A 21,490-nucleotide genomic window follows, 5' to 3' on the forward strand; every position below is an offset into this window, starting at 1 on the left:
GCAATTTCATGTTCCCAACTTTGTGGGAACAGTTTGATGATGGCCCCTTTCTGTTCCAACATGACTACGCACCAGTGCACAAAGCAGGTCCATAAAGACATGGATGAGTGTTTTTTGGGCCATCCCCAAAGTTTGGTGTGGAAGAACTTGACTGGCCTGCACATAGCTTGCAGCGCAGAGACTGTGAGCCAGGCCTTCTCATCCAACATCAGTGTCTGACCTTACAAATGTGCTTCTGGAAGAATGGTCAGAAATTCCCGTAAACACACTCCTAACTCTTGTGGAAAGCCTTTCCAGAAGAGTTTAAGCTGTTATAGCTACAAAGGGTGTGTCATTATCATATTAAACCCTATGGATTAGGAGTGAGATGTCACTCAAGTTCATATGTATGCGAAGGCAGATGAGCGAGTACTTCAGGTACTGTAAATACCTGACCTCACTAATGCTCTTCTGGCTGAATGCAATCAAATCCTCCAAATAAACACATAAATTCTTTATTATAATCTTTAAATAAAAAAAGATGGATGGGCAGATATCTACAAACTTTTGGACATATAGTGCTTCATGTTTTCTTAATCACTTCTGCTTTACATGGTGTTACTTGCATCAAGTGCCCTCAGTCCAGTTCATCTGATGAAAATGATCTATTAAGGAAACTTAAATGATAATATGCACACACATAGAAGCAGCATAATAGTAGTTTAGCACAATAATTTTGGAACAAATATTATGAAATTCCACAAGTATATACCAAAAACGTATGCTGGTGTCTGATACTAACATTTATAATTTACATTTTAACATAGTATTTTTCCAGCAACAGTTTAAAGGAAATAAGCTAGCATTCCACATAGACAGCGACAAGAAGTTAATAGTAGAATAGTGGTTTGATGAGTTTGGGATAAGAAAACTGACAAATGTGATGTACAACAGTGAAACAGCCATGGATGCTAAATGGACAACTCTAGTACCCTTGTTTTTTGGCACAAGTCTCAGATGGTATGGCTTCCCCATTTTCTCCCCAAGGTGACACATACTTCCATAGTCTACAAATCACTATCACTGAAGTTGCGGAATTTTCCTACTTGATGATAAGAAATCACAAATGATTGGAATACTGAATTATAATCTTAGACTTAGCCTCTACCTGAAGAAAAGAAAAGTTTCTTTGAACTAGTCTTGATGACAGTTAATGACTGACGGCAGTTCTGCTGACATACTTAGTCTCTTGTGCCTACTATTTCCAGTGTTTCAACCTATAGTTGAAAATTATTTATGTAAATAAGTACCCTTTGTGTGCTTATAATTGTGCCAAAAAGCAAAATGATCAAAAGGAGTGTTTTCATGTAATTTTTTATAGAAAAAGTCAATATAATTTGAAAATAAATATATTTTGCTACATGACAGATGATAATAATGAACATATTTACAGGGAGTAAATAAATAAACCAATTAAACTAAAAACAGGCAGTCTGTTCCATGATACAACAAAAAATATAAAGGTAGTAGGGGTTTGGTGGCATATGATTTCTTTTGGCCATGTTTTATTGTTGAAGGTATGGAGCGTTTAAGGCCCACACACAGGTCTCATTCAGTCAAACCACATACACACTTCTTCACACACACAATCACAACACAAATCACACAAAGCATACACATGCAGTGAAAAACTTTTTGAGGCTAATTGAGAAATAGACATGATGAGTCATGGGAATGTTATTTCCTCATGTACAGTAAAAATGAAGAAGCATTTTTCTGACCACCAAATACTGAGGAAAAAAGTAATAACATAACACTGCACATAAATAGATCCAATTAAATACAGAGAGCAAGAATACTAAAATATACTAAAGATCTTAAATTATGGACTCTGGGGTGTCAAGAGAAAGGATATTAGCAATGAACATTGAAATGACCTCTTGTTTTAAAATTGTCCACATTGTGTTTCACTGCAGGCTGTACGAGAAAAAAACAATCACAAAAGTTTACAGAAACCGGTCATTATAATCTCAAGTAGTCATGTCTTTCAATAAAGAATGAAGTCAAGTCACAGAATTTGGGCAAAGTGGTTTCCATACTGAATAACGAATATCCCTTTATGAAAGCAGATGCACACATGATGATCTTTCCATGCAGAAAATGGCTTGGTGCAAATGCTTAGGAAAATTCTGGAACCTGAAGATTTCACATAGTCTCCATCAAAAAGATACATTGCCCCTGACACTGCAAACCTGCAGAACAAGTTGTTGAAAACTGCATCGTCTAAATAGCTGATCATCACAAACTCCACTGCTTTTTGATGTGCTGTTGAGTGACATGACATTTTTCCTGTGACTGTTTTTTAAACGTCTGTTTTGTTTATGCATATATTGCCCCGCCTCCCCCAATCCAGTGATGTGATGAAGCCCAATGAGTGATTTTGATTTTTGTCAAAAGCCACACATTAGCCAAATGTAATGAGACGTCACTTGACACGTCGAACCCTTATGTTCAGTCTCTTTAGCAGCAATTCATTCTACTCTTATTGTACTTTTCAGTTCTTATATATTTGCTAAATATACATATTTGTAGAAATATACAGGGGGCAGATTTCATTTACTTTCTCGTGCACACTTTCCTCAGTTAGTTCAGGGGGAATGCTTCCAGAGTCCAGAGTTGACAGGTCAAAGTTTAAGGTTCAAAGTGCTGTGCTACACATTATTAGCATTCCTTCATCCCAGAATCCATATTTATGTTTGTATAATGTAGGCTGATCTCCAAATCATCTTCTTGGCTTGTCACATCTAGGAAAAAAAGAGTGGATAAGATGTGATGATACAACACAAACATACACCAACAATCCACTTACTCACAAGAGCTGAATGATATTGAATAAAGTTATGTGGCAAGTCAGAATTTTGATTCAAAATCCCCAGAATTTCCTTTCCAAATACAGCTATTTATCACTAGAGTAATGGAAAGGCATGTATAGTTGAAGTAAAGGCAGTACCCCAACGTTCTGCTTGACTGTTACTGTAACAGATGTATTCCTTTAATACTCACCAGGGTAATATACATTCACCAGCCACATAATTAGGAACATAATTCTAATATTGCCTCCCCCCTTTTCTTTCAGACCAACCTCTTTTTTGTGGCATGGATTCAAGAAGGAGCTGCAAACATTCTTGACTGCTGCAAATTTGTCAACTGCACATTCATTCCTTAAGGTTCCTAAACACTCCTACAGGTGCTCTATCGAATTCAGATCTGGTGACTTGGAAAACCACTGAAGTTCCTGGGCTCATTGTCTTGTATGAGATGACTAGTGCTTTGCACATTATCATGCAGGATTGTAGCAATAAAGGATGTACACTGTCAACAACAATATTCAGATACAGCGACCTGAAGCTCGATTAGTGTTAGGGGCCCAATGTGTGACAAGAAAAAAAAACCCCAGACCATTACATAACCAACACCAGCTTTAAATGTTGACACAAGGCAGGTTGGGTGCATGGATCTATGCTGTTAAGCCAAATTCTGACTCTTTAAAGATTTATCAGACCAGGCAACTTTTCCAGTCTTCAACGATCCAATTTTAGTCAGCCTGTGCCCACTGTAATATCAGATTCCTGTTCTTGGCTGACAAGAGTGGAATCTGATGTGGTCTTCTGCTATCACAGTTTATCCACCTGAAGGCTTGACATGTTGTATGTTCAGAGATTCTTTTCCAATCACCAGTATTATAAATAGTGGCTTTTTGAGTTACTGTAGCTCAAACAACCATTCCTGTCAGCTCAAGCAAGTCTGGCCATTCTCCTCTGACCACTCTCATCAACATGGATGTTGGATGGAGAGTGTTTTTTTTTTTTTTTTTAAACTTTCACACAATTTTATGCAAATTCTAGAGACTGTTGTGCATGAAAGTCCCAGGACATAAGCAGTTTCGGGAATATTCAGTCCATCAGGCACTAACTTTGCCATGTACATAAGTCTTAAGATCATTTTTACATTTTATAAGCAAGTTGTAAGGTGTTCCTTATGAAGCTGGTATGGTCAATAACTTTTTTAACAATCAACTTTAACACTAAGTCACTTTAAAATGTATATTGTCTCTATATTTTGTGTATATGTAATATATTTCAGTTTGTTTTTTATATTTTACTTTCTGTACAGTGATTAGCTGAGCCTCACCACACGTATTTCAATGCATAAATGTCCTGAATGTCCTTGGAATATCTGAGATTTGGTCAGAATACTCCCAGCACAATAAAAAGAATCTAATTTGTCAGAGAAATTAATTAGGAATTTGCATATTGGCTTCTGTGATTCTGTATTGCAAAGTCCAATATGATGATAATGATTAACAAATGACATATTTCTGCAGGCCTAACACACACTTACCTGCATGTCCTTTCATTGAGCTCGAGTTGCCTTAGTTTACAGTCTGCCTCTGAGTGTTTGCAGGAACACTGGCACGTCTCTGGGTTCTGAACAAACAACCTTTTTCTCCTCTCAGAACAGGTACTGCAGCATGGCTGACAGTGACTACTACAACCAGAAAAAGAGAGAGCAGAGAAAAGAGAAGGGGAGCAGTTGATTTGATCAAACAGTTTAAGGTTTTCACCATATCAATTAATCAACTATGCCACAGCGTGATGCACAAGTGAGTTTTTGGCAGCAACAATCAGCAAACGGTGGATTATTTGGACCCAAGGTATGTAGCCATGGAGATGTTAGACTAAGTGTGGTATGCGCCTGCAAGCCCTGCTGAGGTGAGAGATGTGCAACTACAGTAACCAGATGAAACCAGATGCACGCACGCACACACACCCAATGGACATTCTGCATCTCTCTGTATCAAGCAACTCAACACAAAAAAAAAACAAAATCAAATCACAAATCAATAAAAAGATGACTCAGAATAAATCACAGTGCTAAGTGTTTATAAGATACAAAGCTACTCTTTATTTTGTGTTACAGATATTCATGGTTTAGAGGGACAATTACAGATTATACATAAAAAAATAAAACTGTATTTAGATGGAAATGAGAGGTTTTGGAATTGCATGGCCCACATTCTTCCTTGCCAAAACTGATGCCTTTTGGAGAAAACCTCATTACTCAACATACACTATATTGTCAAAGGTATTTACTCACCCACTGAAATCACTGAATTCAGGTGTTCCAAGCACTTCCATGGCCACAGGTGTATAAAACCAAGCACCTAGCCATGCAGATTGCTTCTACAAACGTTTGTGAAAGAATGAGTTGCTCTCAGGAGCTCAGTGAGTTCCAGCGTGGTACCGTGATAGGATGTCACCTGTGCAACAACTCCAGTCATGAAATTTCCTCGCTACTAAATATTCTGAAGTCAACTGTCAGTGGTATTATAACAACGTGGAGGTGATTGGGAATGACAGCAACTCATGAAATGATGGAGCGGGGTCAGTGGATGCTGAGGCACATAGTGCACAGAACTTTCTGCAGTCAATTGCTACAGCCCTCTAAACTTCAAGTGGCCTTCAGATTAGCTCAAGAACAACGTAGAGAGCTTCATGGAATGGGTTTCCATGGCCGAGCATCACCAAGCACAATGCAAAGCGTTGAATGCAGTGGTAATACGCTGGACTCTAGAGCAGTGGAGACGTGTTCTCTGGAGTGACGAATCACAGTTTGGTGGTTGCCAGGAGAACGGTACTTGGCTGACTGTATTGTGTACTGTAAGTGTAAAGTTTGGTGGAGGGCGGATAATGGTGTGGGGTTGTTTTTCAGGAGCTGGGCTCGGCCTCTTAGTTCCAGTTAAAGGAACTATTAATGCTTCAGCAGACCAAGATATTTTGGACAATTTCATGCTCCCAACTTCATGGAACAGTTTGGGGACGGCCCCTTCCTGTTCCAACATCAGTGAACAGTGAACACCAGTGCACAAAGCAAGGTCCATAAAGAAATGGATGAGTGAGTTTGGGGTGGAAAAACTTGACTGGCCTGTTCGAGTCCTGACTTCAACCCAAATTAGATGGTCAAAAATTGGTGTCAATTGTCAGAAGAATGGTCAAAAATTCCAATAAACACACTTCTAAACCTTGTGGAAAGCCTTCTAAGAAGAGCTGAAGCTATTACAGCTGCAAAGGGTGGGCCGAAATCATATTGAACCCTATGGATTAGGAATGGGATGTCACTCAAGTTCATATGCGTGTGAAGGCAAACGAGCGAATACTTCTGGTAATATAGTGTATCTGGACCATGTAATGCTTCCCATTTAAACTTGAATTATTGAGCGAGGCTTCAAGAAATGGACGTGATGCAGACTGAAATAGTTGAAGGTATTGCTGGCAGTACAAATAAAGTTCAATAGCATTTTCCAAACTTATTAGGATGTAACAACTCCAGGTGATATTTAAGTTTACTTTAAGAATGTTAATTATCCCATGCTTATTTAGTGCTGCTACTCTAGGCTAAAGTTGTTAATATATTAAAGTTACACCAAAGGGAACCTTAGAGTAAGGAAACTGTTACAGAGTAATGGAAATGTTAGACAGAAACCTGATTTACAGAAAATCAACCTACTCTTTATTTAGCTTATATGTACATATTTCTTAACAAAGCAATCAGAAGCACCCAGCAAGAAATACACCATGCAGTTTAACTGTCGAGTCCTGGATAGTATGGAAGTGCACAAAACTGAAATGATATTGTTAAAAAAATTATTACCAAAAAGGAATATTACTGTTTGCATTACTGTAAAATTATATATACAATATATTGCCCAGCACTGTCTACAGTTATCCAAGGTATTCATCAGTGGGCAAAAGTCAAGAGACCACCCTTTTGGTTGTTAAATTTCCAGTCAAAATGACACAAATTACACACATTTCAGTGTCGGAAAAAAAGCAGGAAATATATATTTAACAAAGTTACCCACAACCCACACGAAAAGTTATCCAACAAGGTATAATACTAAATCTATCAGTATTTAATCTACTGTTTACTTTTCACTGCCACCTGTTCCATTCTTCCTGTTGTAAAGCCAAAAGGTTACAGTTGTCTCCTTCCAACATCAAGTTCCCACTCAAAGAGACACTAAAAGCACATTCACAAAAGGAACTGTCCAAACTCTCTCCTTAGTGGCATTGCAAATTCTCATGTACATCTAAAAAGGGCAAAGGAGATTATATATAAAGCAATCCACATGCATGAGGAAGTACAAAGTCAGAGGAAAACAAGTAAAAATTTTCCACAATTGGAAAATTTAATTAAAAAACAAGACAGAGAAAATAAGACCACTAATAAGTTTAAGACTTTGTAGACCAAATGTGTCACCACATTTCAGACAAACAGTACTAAAAGCTTTCATCTTTGATATCATCTCTTAACCAACATCAGATGGAAGGATAATGGGGACTCCTGCTGCTCATATATTTCTTCAGATAGAAAAAAAAACCCCTGACACACGTCTGCACTTGAGTTCACTAGCAGAGATCTCAATAAAGTCACACATGCTAAGATTTGCCATGATGACACGCATTGCCATCTATCAAAGCCCAATTGATTCTGTTAATCTTTCTATTGCTACTGCTGTTACTTGGGTCATGACAAGCTGAAAATGCAACCAACTTCTGAGACTGATTTTTGTAATTTTTCACAAGAAGCACAAAAAAATATCTCTCAGACAGAAAAAAAACTGAAAGCAAGTCTCACAAAAAGAATGGAAGCTGTAATAAAGGCAAAGTGTGGACACAAATTTTGTAATTATATATAGTTGTAGAGGCTTCAGTGTAATTTTTTGTTAAACATAGGTTTTCTGGGTTTTTTCCCCTGATGCTGAATATAAAAATATAGGGTGGTCTCTCAATACGGCATGAGAATAATTGGCACCCTCACTTAACACGAAAAATGTGATGCAACTTGAGACTCCAAGATGCCAAGAGCCAAACTATAGAATAGGGAAGAGTGCTTGCACTATTGACTGAACCTTGTCTTGTAAAATGGCGTATTATGGAACCATCCAGAGCAATCATCAGACCAAATTAGTCTCATAGAATGACTGCCAGTACTATTAGGGATACATTTAGATTCCCCAGAATATTCAAAAGTTTAACCCACACAGTCACTGTGAGCTGAAGGCATCTTTTGGCATTTCTCTAATGCAAAGACTTGGGGTTTGGGCTAATCTAGCCCCAGATCTTATGGTACAATAATATTTGCATATGCATATTAAGATTGTGAATTTTAAAGTTGATCTTTTGGCACAAAAAGAACCTGTAGCTTATACTGACATCACCAAGATTTGTTTGAAGACCCTGGCCACAACCTAGTCAAACATCTGATAAGATTTCCAGGAGGCAGTGAAATCTGAACCAGTCAGTAATAACTAATATCCACTACTTATTTTTGTAAAGGGGAAGAAAAAGGAGCTGTGAAGCAAGTAAAGGTTAGTGGCAAGCAATAGTTAGTACGTGTCCCTTTAAAAATACCTAGCCAGTAACTGAAACATAGGCATGAAAAATCAGGTAGTGTCCCTTTATCAGAATATTATATAAATGAATAATAAAATGGGATAATTTTAATTCATAGAATATGTCTCTCTCTCTCTCTCTCTCTCTCTCTCTCTCTATATATATATATATATATATATATATATATATATAGTTATATGGCTGATGTTCTATGATTTTAATAGCCAGATTGCTAGCTAAATTAGGAGTACAATATGCTAGCCTACTCTGCTTTACTGTCAAAGAATTACAATTAAATTAGGGTCTGCTTTTCCTAGTGCTTTCGCTACCTTAGCTGGACCAAGCAGTTTAAGATGATAATGTGTCAATTTGATCACTTCATTGTCCCATAGCCTGGAGCAGGATGTGATTTTACACTAACAGTTGACATGTCAATGACATCGTCAAGTTTGTCTCATGTTTAATACAGCTCATGTTGACTCATATGGGCATGTACATGATTCACCTTCCAGTAAGAAATAATACTATATATTTATACTATACTTATTGCAATTTTTATTTGACTACATTTAAACCAAATAAAATTAAATAAATAGATAAGTTAGATGTGGCAGTTTAAATGATATTTTTGTTTATTAAATGTTTATTAAACATTGACAAGTCAATTTGTTTCCACTTCTAGCCACTTCTATTCCCATCTGAAACCACCATTGAGTATAGCAGTGGTTATGAGTCCCTCTTCCATTTTTAATATTGCAGTGCTGAGAATAGAAAAAAAATGCTTCACAAAGTTCAGAGAGTAGAAGCTGGAGACCTTGGAGGCCTTGGAGCCCTGTCTCTACAATTGTTGGAGCCAGTTGTTTTGAATATTTCCTTACTGCATCATGCAACCCCAATTCCAATGAAGTTGGGACGTTGTGTAAAACATAAATAAAAACAGATTATGATGATTTGCAAATCCTTTTCAACCTAAGTTCAACTGAATACACTGCAAAGACAAGATATTCAAACGGATAAACTTTATTGTTGTTTGCAAATATTCACTCATTTTGAATTTGATGCCTGCAACACGTTCCAAAGAAGTTGGGACAGGGGCAACAAAAGATTGGGAAAGTTGAGGAATGCTCAAAAAACACCTGTTTGGAACATTCCACAAGTGAGCAGGTTAACTGGAAACAGGTGAGTTTCATGATTGGGTATAAAGGCAGCATCCCTGAAAGGCTCAGTTGTTTACAAGCAAGGACGGGGCGAGGTTCAGCACTTTGTGAACAACATTGTTGAGAACAATGTTTCTCAACGTGCAATTGCAAGGAATTTAGGGATTTCATCATCTACAGTCCATAATATCATCAAAAGATTCAGAGAATCTGAAGAAATCTCTGCAAGTAAGCGGCAAGGCAGAAAACCAACATTGAATGCCCGTGACCTTTGATCCCTCAGGCAGCACTGCATTAAAAACCGACATCATTCTGTAATGGATATTACCACATGGGCTCAGGAACACTTCTGAAAGCCACTGTCAGTGAACACAGTTCGTCGCTCCATCTACAAGTGCAAGTTAAAACTCTGCCATGCAAAGCGAAAGCCAAATATCAACAACACCCAGAAACACCGCCGGCTTCTCTGGCCCGAGCTCATCTGAGATGGACTGACGCAAAGTGGAAAAGTGTCCTGTGGTCTGACGAGTCCACATTTCAAATTGGTTTTGGAAATCGTGGACGTCGTGTCCTCCGGGCCAAAGAGGAAAAGGACTGTCCAGATTGTTATCAGCGCAAAGTTCAAAAGCCAGCATCTCTGATGGTGTGGGGGTGTGTTAGTGCCCATGGCATGGGTAACTTGCACATCTGTGAAGGCACCATTAATGCTGAAAGGTACTTACAGGTTTTGGAGCAACATATGCTGCCATCCAAGCAACGTCTTTTTCAGGGATGTCCTGCTTATTTCAGCAAGACAATGCCAAGTCACATTCTGCGCGTGTTACAACAGCGTGGCTTCATAGGAAAAGAGTGCGGGTACTAGACTGGCCTGCCTGCAGTCCAGACCGTCTCCCATTGAACATGTGAAGCACATTATGAAGCACAAAATACGACAATGGAGACCCCGGACTGTTGAGCAACTGAAGTTGTACATCAAGCAAGAATGGAAAAGAATTCCACCTTCAAAGCTTCAACAATTAGTGTCCTCAGTTCCCAAACGCTTATTAAGTGTTATTAAAAGGAAAGGTGATGTACCACAGTGGTAAACATGCCCCTGCCCCAACTTCTTTGGAACATGTTGCAGGCATCAAATTCAAAATGAGTGAATATTTGCAAAATGCAATAAAGTTTATCCATTTGAACATTAAATATCTTGTCTTTGTAATGTGTTCAATTGAATATAGGTTGAAAAGGATTTGCAAATCATCGTATTCTGTTTTTATTTATGTTTTACACAGCGTCCCAACTTCATTGGAGTTGGGGTTGTAGTTGCAGTAAAAAATAGATGAAATCTTAGGGTGATTTGTTGTTAATCATCCTGCCGCTTAATCGCAGCTATAAATTGTGTACTCGCACAGAAAAGGGCTGGTCATTTGTGTCTCTGTCACCTGCTGATGCGTACACAGGCCAAGACTATAAAAACGTTTAGCACTTTGCCATCTACAAATTTGATTAGAATAGAGTAATGATTAAAATGAACCTCCATCCATTTTCTAAGCCGCTTCTCCGTCAGGGAACCTTAGATTTGAAAAATGTGAAATTGCAAAATGGGCTACAAGTGAGCAGAACCTAGTCAGCATCAACAATCCTATTTTTCTATTTTATTTTCAGCTGAAATGGTGACATGAAGTGCACAAAAATTGTATTGGATTTCAAGCCCCACTTGATGAACTGACTGAACCAAAAAAATTTGGTTCATTTAAGTGTAGTAAGATTCCAGGCAGGGAACAATAACATATTGACCTTCTCAGGCTAAAGGTAACTTAGTTAAGGCTATTTTCTACAGACTATTCTTGATGTGGACCACAGTAAGACATAGAGCTAAAACAGTATTGGCAGCAAACTTGTACAAAAAATCTGTACACACTTTTGTCCATTTTTACAAATTACAGCACAACATTGCATGCCAGAACCCACATAAGCCAGTCTGTGAGATTACTTATCTTGTGAGGTGTGGTGTCTTCAGCAGGCAGTTTGCTAACTGATGAGGTATGGGACTCTACAATTCATAGCTACATTAGCATTGCAGATTCAGTGAAAAACTGAAAATGTGAAAATCTTTGCAATCTGCTACATTTGTCTCAAGCTAACCCATTTGTCTGAAAAAGTACTCCATTCACATTGTCTTTGTTACAACGTAAACATATGATGAAATATGAGAGTACTGTGAAATCTAGGGTAAAATCAAACTGATCAATTAATTGCAGTTGCGTAATTATGTAATAATACTGACAGGCCTCTGCTGGCCATGTGATGAGTTGAAAGTCTGGAGTATGACCAAGAAAAGAGAAACATAACATTACTGAATTACTGTCAGTTTAACTTAATATACCTGATATTCACACCTACCTGTCTTCAGTACATAATGGACTACAAAATGCCCCAATGTCAGTTTTTTTTTGACAATGTACTTAAGTATCCAATCACCAAAAAAACAACAAATTAAGACAGCAATGCTTCTTTCTTCCATTACACAAAAGACAGGCTGTTTTACGTGTCCATCAAAGCACCAAACCACACAGGCAACAGACAACATCTCACACCAAAATATCTGTTGATTTACATAACTCAGAAAAACAAATGAAGGAAAAGAAAATCAAGAAATAACAAAAATCAGTTCTGTTTGAATCTCAAACAGGACAGCAATGTAGGAAAGATCTATTTAGAAAGAACAGAAAAAAGAAAAACAAACAAAGAAAAATAACATTCAAGACACCGCACGCAGGACAGACTCAACACTGACACGGCCACGATTTCAACAAAGACCCTCAAAGATTAGTACCAGTAATCTGTAAGCCATGCAATAGGAGAAGGGTGAGGTGTACTTGGGTACCGTAAAATTATTTCTGATTTCCTTACCAATCATAGAGCTAGATTTGCCAAGGCCTTTGCTGATATGCTTCAGTACAAACCACTGAAGAAACTAATGACTAGTCGGTGAAAAATACTTTAGTCGGTTGTTGCATGCTATCAGTTCTAGCACTTGCCAATTAGCAAATTCGGCCCCAAGAGCGAAGAAGATTGAGTTGGAGGTTGCAGGTTAAAATTACTTTAGGTCAGACATGGTACTTGGGGGTGAATTAATGCTAATTAAATCGTGAGTTGGATTGATTAAAGGAGACAAAATATCTCCTCCCAAATTAATTTGATGACCAAGAGCATAACACTCAAGTGCAGGTGGGTGGAGGAGAAGGCTGAGGTGACATACAAGTCCTGCTTTTTGTCACGGTTTTTCTTTCGCTTTCGCTTTTGACCTTTCCCTTTGCCCTTCCGGGGTTTTCTGGAAAAGGAACAAAAAACAACAACGAAGAACAACAACTCAATTGGAGATGATGATGCAACACGTCAACCAATAAGTAGACGCAACAACCCTCTCAGGTCATTTAGCTTAAATTCAACAATTATTTAAGCTTATTAGCTCTCATTCATAACAAAGGACATGTGAATGTAGAAGTAGGGAAGCTTGACACTATTAATAGTAATACTGACACTGATGAGATTTTTGACAAGTATATTATGGATTACATGAACCACAAACACGAGATGTGATATGAAACATAAATAAATCAAAGTCAGGAGCAGGTCAGAACGCTAAATACCTATGAAATATGAAATGCATGGTACTAGGTAAGCAAGACAAATAAAAGAATCACATAAACCGTAACAATTTTCTCGACTTGTTCTAGGGTTTCATCTCATGGTAAGCTATGGTAACATCAGCAAATCAAGGGGAAGACAAGAATATTACTGATTAAATCTGTGAATTCAGAAGAAAATACCTTTTTATTCTACCACTACTAAAATAAAAAGGTCATATGTGAAGTCTATATCCTAAACTCCTCAACGTCCAAAGTCGTTTACAAGAAATTAAGGGAAAGCATTCAGCTTCTAGAACACTCAGATCTTCATGAACAAGAACACATTTTACTACTCACTCTACAAACACACCAAAAGCCAGTCATGAAGGGACATAAACAGGTATTAACCTCCACAGAGTCTAATAGTAGGGTATGCCAGGTCACTTAGAGAAGAAAGTCATAAAGAGTAGAAGCTAAATTCAAGAGTACACTCTTATCTGAGGACACTAAAACATCAGAGACTATGAACTCCCTATCACCTCACTGGTTTACTTCAGATCATATAAAAAGATCACTGCAGGTGCTCGCAGGAATGTATGGGGAAAGAGGGCACTGACTGTGCAGGTGTCACTCACCTGTGCAGTGGCTTTAACACACAGAGAGGTGAAGTTAATGTGTCAACAGTCACTGCCACTCAATAACTGTTTCAAACTCACCTGCCATTCACCTGTGAGGTAGCGGAGGTCACAATATTTATGGATGTCTTATACTTGTAACTTTAGCTTTAATATTCAGCCATGCACTGCATATTGCAGCTTTAAACACCAAACATATTTTATAGATATGTGACAAAATGTGAACACGGGTGCTGATGAGGATGAGAATCTCTATCAACTAAAAACAATGACAATGCATGTTACACAAAACAAAAGGGACAAAGGAAACAATGTAGATAAGAAAAGAAGAGACAGGAAAGAAAACCAAATGAAGATATGTAGGTAGATGTGATTATAGACTGTACAGATAAAAACAGAAGCAGGAAAAAAAGAAAAGGAACTAAAGAAACCAAAGAGACCACTGTCTTGCTGAGCACACCGAAGACAATTGTGACCCAAAATGGTGCACTTACTTTTCTGTCTTGTCCTGGATGTCTTTCTTTAGCCTGAAAAAAGACACAAAGAAGGAGACATTACCTCATCCAGTGTTTGTTTGTTTGAATTTTAGCAGACCTGAATGCACACTGACTACAAGGGAACAGCCCAATGGTGGCCATTTGTGCCAAGATAAAAGGCCACTCCCAGAGCAACAGATATGACTGACAATGGATATCAGTGTTTGACATCTCACAAAATGGTTCAATAGACATAACTTGTGTTTTCACTAGTTGTGTGTTCTGAACTATCTTGTGACAAATGTTAACATAAAGCAATTGGCAGAAAAAGAGATGGAGAAGGAGCAAAACCTATAAAAGGTGACTTGAAACTTGAACAAAATGTCAGCCTTTTTGACAGTGTCATTACAGTAGAGAGTAATACCTGCATTGGCATTCAATGTGTTCTGTGAAGCTCATTAAAGAGATGCCTTTGTTGCGTAGGGGTTTTAATCTTTGTATCTATAAGGAAACAAAACGAAGCATTACAAAAGCGCATTATAAAACACCAGACACACACAGTTCCCTGAGGTGCACTATTTGACACTCATAAGAATTGCATATCTTAACAACTAAACCTTATTACACCTGAAAATCTATTAAATTCCCTCAGATACTTAGTTCTCATGTAGCTGATCTCAGACACCTGGAACCTGGCACTTGCTCATGCCTCAAGGCAACTCCCTAAAGGTGCTAAGAGTGGGCCACTTGTGACCAAAAAAAAACAACCCAATAACAACCCAACTGTTTTTTGCAGTTGTGATGTTAACTCTAAGTCCCACTTTAGAATGAAGATGGGAAAATGCAGCTAGAATGTGGATTACTTTATTTCTGAACCGGAATCACATAAGTAATAGTAAGGAGTGTGAACGAAACACAGCGGAAAAATAATGAGATAGTAAAAATAGAGTAAATGGATGAGATGGCAAAAAAACATAGCCAGAGACAGGTAAAAGAGACATAGGAGAGTACAAGCAAAACAAAATACAAGTGCTTACTTGGTGAGTAATGTAGGAAGAGTTAAAGTGGTGTAATTTCTGTAATATGTATGTTTTTAAAATAAAGCAAAACTTGTATAAGTAGTGTGAATTATTTTATAGGCCTCATTTAAGCCATTGCTTACAGTGGCTATTAACCCAAACTGTAATCTGGCTAACATAAAGCAACTTTCTGTGTCACTTTTACCAGCGTTTTGTACCTTTTTCTTTAAAAAACTACAGGCAATAAAATGGCGGTGTAAATTTTCTAGATCAGCTAATGCTAGCTGCCATTATGTTGAGACATGGCCAAACCACAAACAACTATATTAGAAAAAGGAAAGAAAATGTCACAGCACAACCACAGTGCTAAGGCACAAGCCTGGAGTCATGTTCTTAAGTGAGCCATGAAAGTATGATGTTATCTGAAGTACTGCTTCAAAAACTAATGCCGCTAACCAGCCAGCTTTACTGTTTGCTAATCATATAAAGCTGGTGTTCTTTTCATGAACTGTTTAACTTTTATGACATGTTTGTTATTCTACAATAATATAATACTGGTTAATGCAAAAGACATTGCTTTATTTTTATACAAAATTTTCACTGTGAGTCTTACATAGCGCCAATTAGGTTCCAACATCTAGTCCTCCCAGCAAAGGCAGGCCATAATCTCTGTTAATACCCTTGATTTCAGAAAAAAGACTGGATGAGAAGGTGTCTACACACCTTTAGACGTAGTGTATTTTTATCTTGCGCATCAGTTTTGGTATTTAGCCACAATAATGCTGTTAATTAGTGGTAGTTTTCTGCTCAGAATTTCTTGTTGCATCTCTAAAACCAACCACATATATAGAGCAGCAGTCATGTTTGTGACAAAATGCATAAATGCATTTTTCATTTTCTTTTGCTTCATGACACATCCAATTACAACCAATTTTGTTTGTTAAGGTGTAAATATATGATTGTGGAAATTATTGCAGTCAGCTCAATTGACTGATCAGGCAATTACATAATGATTGCGAAAGGTTTAAATAAGGCAAAAGTACAAAAAAAGATTAATTATAATCAACATGAAAACTAGAAACAGGAAATACTATAATACAAATAAACAGGAGAGGGAAAGAGGAGGGGGAAAAGAAAACAAGCAAATGTAAAAAAAATTCCTCATGTCACTGAGATTATTGCTGACCTCCATGGTAACGTTGTGCGTAATCATAGGCATGCACTCCAGCATCTCGTCATTGCAGCAGCCGGCACAGCGCATGAGCACCACACAGGACGGAATGAAGATGTGCTCAATGTCGTCTGGGTACTCCTGCTGGACCTCCACTAGCAGCTCCCGCGGCCGACACATTGACTTATTGTATACCTCAGTAAAGGATACCACTACAAAGGAAGCGGAAGACATATTATATATTCACTATTATTTTATTCAAGTTGTTACAGAAAAACAATATGACAAATATCCTGATATTATTACAAGACCAAGCTTGCTGGGAAAATGAAGTGGATTGCACCTAAGAGAAGTGGCAGAAAGGCGTGGCAGGCTTTTCTCTTTTGAGTTTAACAATGCAAGGCTACACAGAAATCTTATATATACAATGTTGAAGATGCAGCTCTTTATGACTTGTTTTTTTTCCACTGTAAAATATTAAATGGACTTCATCAGACTCAAGTATCCAGTATGTAGATCACCAGGGGGCTACAGACATGAACCATGTGCTCTGAAGTTTGCTGTCTGAACAGTGAAACAAAGTTTGTGTTACTAAACTAAAGTGTTCTTTAATACTGAAGCTATATTTATCCTCTTGGCTGAACAATATAATACAAATTAATTTAAGATGTTAACGTGACAAATCCCCACTGACTGGGCTTACTGAGATTATAAACCAGATCTACTGCTCCTCCCTGGTCTCCTAGCACATCTAACAAAGCTTCAGATTCTTTATGTACATGACCTGTATATGATGTGTGTGTTTGAGTTTTCATTAGTGTGTCAAGGCAGTCTCACAAAAAAAACAAGTCAACACTTTCAAAAGAAGCTGATGGGAATTGTGCAACTGAGCAGTTATGCAGGTTCAGCTGTCATTATATCCGGATAAGATCCAAAACCTGACCGCTAATATACACAGCACTCTTACAACACAAGTCATTAGGTTAGAACAATACTACTAATTCATCATGATTTCTTCATAGATGTCAACTGGAATCCTTGAGTAGCATGTCTGCCCACTAGAGGGCACCAAACTCATCTAAATTCAGGCAGGTGCATCACAAATGTAAAGTAGCACTTTTCATTTTATGTTTTTCTTACACACCATCATAAACTTACCGTCATTTGTACTTCCTCCACTCTCTTTGGGGATATAGGCACTCTGTCGAAGAAAAGTCAATTTCAGCAAAAATGCAATATTATCTTTAAGAAGACATTTTTGAAATGGCATGAAATGTAAAAACAAATGAGATGACCTACAAACATTTCAAACCACACTCATGAACTATGTGAACATTCTGGCCTAGTATTTGGTTTACACTAATGTCAGTTGCATTTTGTCTACTTGTGTAGTGTTTCTGGATGCTCTACTTGACCCTAAAAAACACCCTAGTTTCAAACCTGCCCACGAATTTTGCTTAGACGTTTTTCACACTGTATAGAAATACATGTACACATATTGAATGATGCAATATCTATTAGTCATTGCATGGCCCAACTGCACTTCACTTTTTGTGATATGATGTAATCTTGGGAATGATGCCACAGAAAGGTAAAGGGAGCCTATCAGCTTTGACTCACACCTGGTAAATGTTTTAAGAAGCACTGCTCATAGTTTTAAAAAATAAATTTGCTAATCTTTGGCAGGCTGAAATCCTACAAACACAGTATCAATCTCAGCAGCAAAAGCAAGGAAAATATCCATTACTGTGTGACTTTATTGGGGAACATAACTGAGCTAGACAGATCTGTATTTGTGTTTGAGTACTGGTTTACATCCATAGTGCAGAGTGGGCACAATCATGAGGCGAGAATCATAAATCATAATAATGTTGGCGCAGAGGGCAGGTGTGCACATACTTTGTTGGACTAGTGACCTGAAAGGCACACTTTAACACATTCTGATGCAGAAAGATGCACAAATCTGGAATAGAAAAAGTTCTACACCCCCATTTCCCTTTTGCTTTCTTATGTGAAAGCAGATGGGAAAATAACTAGCTATCATGTATGTCTAGCATATAAGGCAAGCTTGCCATGTCATATTGTCACATCACAGTCATTAACTGGTCTTAACATGATTAAGGACATGACATTGCTAGATATAAGATCTAAAACTGCCCGTTAGCAAATTTAGCTTTGTGCTTCTTATTTTGTCAAGTGGTTTCAGTTGTGAGAACAATAGCACCCCCTTGTCTTTGTTGGACTACTGAGAATAAACCTGGCCATGTCTTGTTATTGTTATTAGTTAATAAATTGTAATTGGTGTGTAATCTCTGTTTTTAATTACTAGTGGTCACACAGCACACCCACTACGTATACTACTGAAATGTTTCCAGAAATCAAGGCTATATTTCTTAAAATGACTAAATGACAGAGCCTGTTCTACTGTATGCCTATTACAGAATTATACAGAGCCTGAAAGACTGATGATGTATGAGATAAAGATCAGCTCAAGGCAGCTTATGATGTAACAAATCACTAGGTAGGTATAGATCATGAAATTCATCCAAGTCCATGAAGTACAACTAGGTTAATTTTTGCAATGTCTATTAACCCTTATCCTAACTACTGTACCACTCTGCAGACCTACTAATCATTCTCAAAAGCGCATGAGACATAATTTTGTAAATCTCACATACATAGAGCATTGTTGCCTATAGAATAAACACAAGCCTTTTCAGTCATCTTCTAAGTTGCTATTCTTTTAGGCTGCGTTTTGTTGGAGAGTGGACAAACTGCCCAAAATAAGCTTGTATCTCAAATTTCTGCACTTGCTAGAGAGAACAATGTATTAAAGTAGTAGGTTTGCTAGGGGATAGGCTGCTGGGCTTCTCTAGAGGGTGCAACCCTGAAAGATGATCTCCCATGCCTACTGGAAACCGTCTGTACACGTTTTCATTCAACAGGCCTGCATCGTATGAAAGCCAAGCAGGGTGATGAACTGTGAACACTGCGAAAGCACACAATAGCTATATACACACAGTACACTTATATGACTTCATGGGTTCAAGTAAAAAATGCCCGAATGGTCCTCATTAATTACACAGCTAAGCTATTCAGCTACTCTAATAAGTCGCCAACTTTTATGGAAAATGTACGACAGCTACGCTGAGGTTATACTAATAGATTACGTGGTTTGTTGGCTATAGGTGATTTAGTCTCGAGTGGCATGGCAAGCTACAGTCTCTTTTCTTAAGCCCCCCAAGCCTGCACTTTTCATATCCCCCCAAGGTGGCTGTGACGAGGCCTTTACAATCACCGACCACACGGACAAACAGGCGAACACACACACATTCGCTTAGGTTAATGGGCTAATTCACATTCAACCCCTCAACTCCTCGCTTGCTGAAGAACCGCCTTGGCTGCCATACCAGCCTGGGTTTTATTTCATGTAACCACGCGTTTAGGTAGGTACAGACATAAACACGATCAATGACCTCGCAAAGAGAGCGACAAGGACGTCCAATAGTGGTCGAGAGTGTAAAGTGACCAAAGTAGGCGAACACCCCGTGTGAGGGAGACACGACACTTACCTTTACAGCTGAAAAATACAGAAGCGTCACACAAAACAGCTGCAGCAAGCGGACAGCAAAGTTCATGATTGAAAGGGCAAAGCGTGAAAGTCTGTTTAAAATCCTATCCGACGATAGGCGAACTTTTTCAAAAGCATTGGAGAGGGTCTCTGAAAATGGGGTAGACATGGGGAGAACTTCCAAACGGGATCAGAGAGCTTAAACTGGCGAGAATCCCATTTTTTTCTTTTGGTCCCAACAAGGCACACGAAGGCGAGACACCTGAGGGAAAAAGAAAGAAGGTCTCTCAGCCGTTGCTCACAGTTTTCAAAATATCCAGAAACGTGAGAACCCAGGAGGCGAATCCTCTCACATTGTTCTGAAGTAAATCGAGGATTTCTTCAAACGGAATTACAATCCACATCACCGTGATAATCCCATACTTGACGTGTCACTCGTCTTCAAGTTCGTGCCAATCGGGGAAAGGGGAGGATGAGGAGGGAAAAAACTCAAAGTCTGCCTCTCTGATGCAACTCCGAGCTATGGCAGCTCACTGAACACGAACATGCAGGTCGAAAATTAGCTAGCAAATGCCGGCTAAAAGCGAGAAGGGTATCAGACACCGGCACAAATGTGTCTTTAAAACGTACAGAGCATGAAATTCCGCTTCTTCTGGCGGGTTTCCCAAACTGGGTGCTGTTTCTTTTCCTCCTTTTCTTCCTCTTCGTGCTTGTTACACGCCGCCGTGGAGAGCCGTTTAGCTCGTCGTCGTCTTCGGTCTCGGGCTCGAGCGGTTTCAACTGTCGGTCACTCCGGCAGCGAGTGAGATTGAAATGTACATAAGGTGGCCTCTGATTGGACGGTGCAGCGGTGGGCGTGGCGAATGACTTTTTTTTTGTGTGTGGTGCCGGTTTGACGGACAGCGTGGTAGTTAGCGGAGTCATGAACTTCAACTTTGGCTCAACGATAAACCCTGCAAAGTGGTTTATAAAGTTATATGGTTTTCTATTGCCCCTCCTCCCATTTTAATTTTAATTTGAATGAATACATTAATCACAAGTGAGGTTACTTAGACTCAAAGGAGAGGAACATTAACCAGCGTTATTGAGCTTGTCTTGTACAGTGAGGCAATGGCAGCATTAAAAGATATAAAACTATATTACTCTGAAGTCAGTTCCCCTCGTACAGGGAGTGTTCTCAAGATTTGGTCTCGGACTGTAAGTATCAACGTAAAACAGCTCTACAGTAACTACAGTTACCGTTTGTCAGGTTGTTGTGTGATTGCTATTAAGTTACACCACATCATGGCATGCAGTGGTACTGTACTCCAGCCTATATGCTACGTGCTGAAGCAGCAGTGAGCCTCCTGCTGTGAAGGGTGCGCGCACACTGAGCTGGAGTGATCACAGGAATCACATGACGGCGGAGC

General features: G+C 38.6%; 1 protein-coding gene across 5 annotated transcripts; it reads right to left on the reverse strand.

The window, feature by feature from the left end:
* Positions 1 to 1,512: 1,512 nt before the first annotated feature.
* Positions 1,513 to 20,861, reverse strand: vegfab (vascular endothelial growth factor Ab). 5 transcript variants are annotated; one of them, XM_017710721.2, is made up of 9 exons: positions 20,435 to 20,861; positions 20,083 to 20,343; positions 17,669 to 17,711; positions 16,526 to 16,722; positions 14,745 to 14,821; positions 14,339 to 14,371; positions 12,840 to 12,911; positions 4,381 to 4,527; positions 1,513 to 2,783 (listed from the first exon to the last, which is right to left on the reverse strand). In XM_017710721.2, exons 2-9 carry the CDS (start codon positions 20,248 to 20,250, stop codon positions 2,762 to 2,764), a joined length of 759 nt encoding a protein of 252 aa, XP_017566210.1. In that variant the 5' UTR covers positions 20,251 to 20,343; positions 20,435 to 20,861; the 3' UTR covers positions 1,513 to 2,761. The 5 variants fall into 5 exon arrangements, with proteins under 5 accessions (XP_017566210.1, XP_017566209.1, XP_017566213.1 ...); XM_017710720.2 differs by having other exon boundaries at positions 20,083 to 20,861; XM_017710724.2 differs by lacking the exon at positions 12,840 to 12,911 and having other exon boundaries at positions 4,381 to 4,524; positions 20,083 to 20,861.
* Between the last annotated feature and the right edge of the window lie 629 nt (positions 20,862 to 21,490).

This window comes from Pygocentrus nattereri, chromosome 1, assembly GCF_015220715.1.
Source record: "Pygocentrus nattereri isolate fPygNat1 chromosome 1, fPygNat1.pri, whole genome shotgun sequence".
NCBI lineage: Eukaryota > Metazoa > Chordata > Actinopteri > Characiformes > Serrasalmidae > Pygocentrus > Pygocentrus nattereri.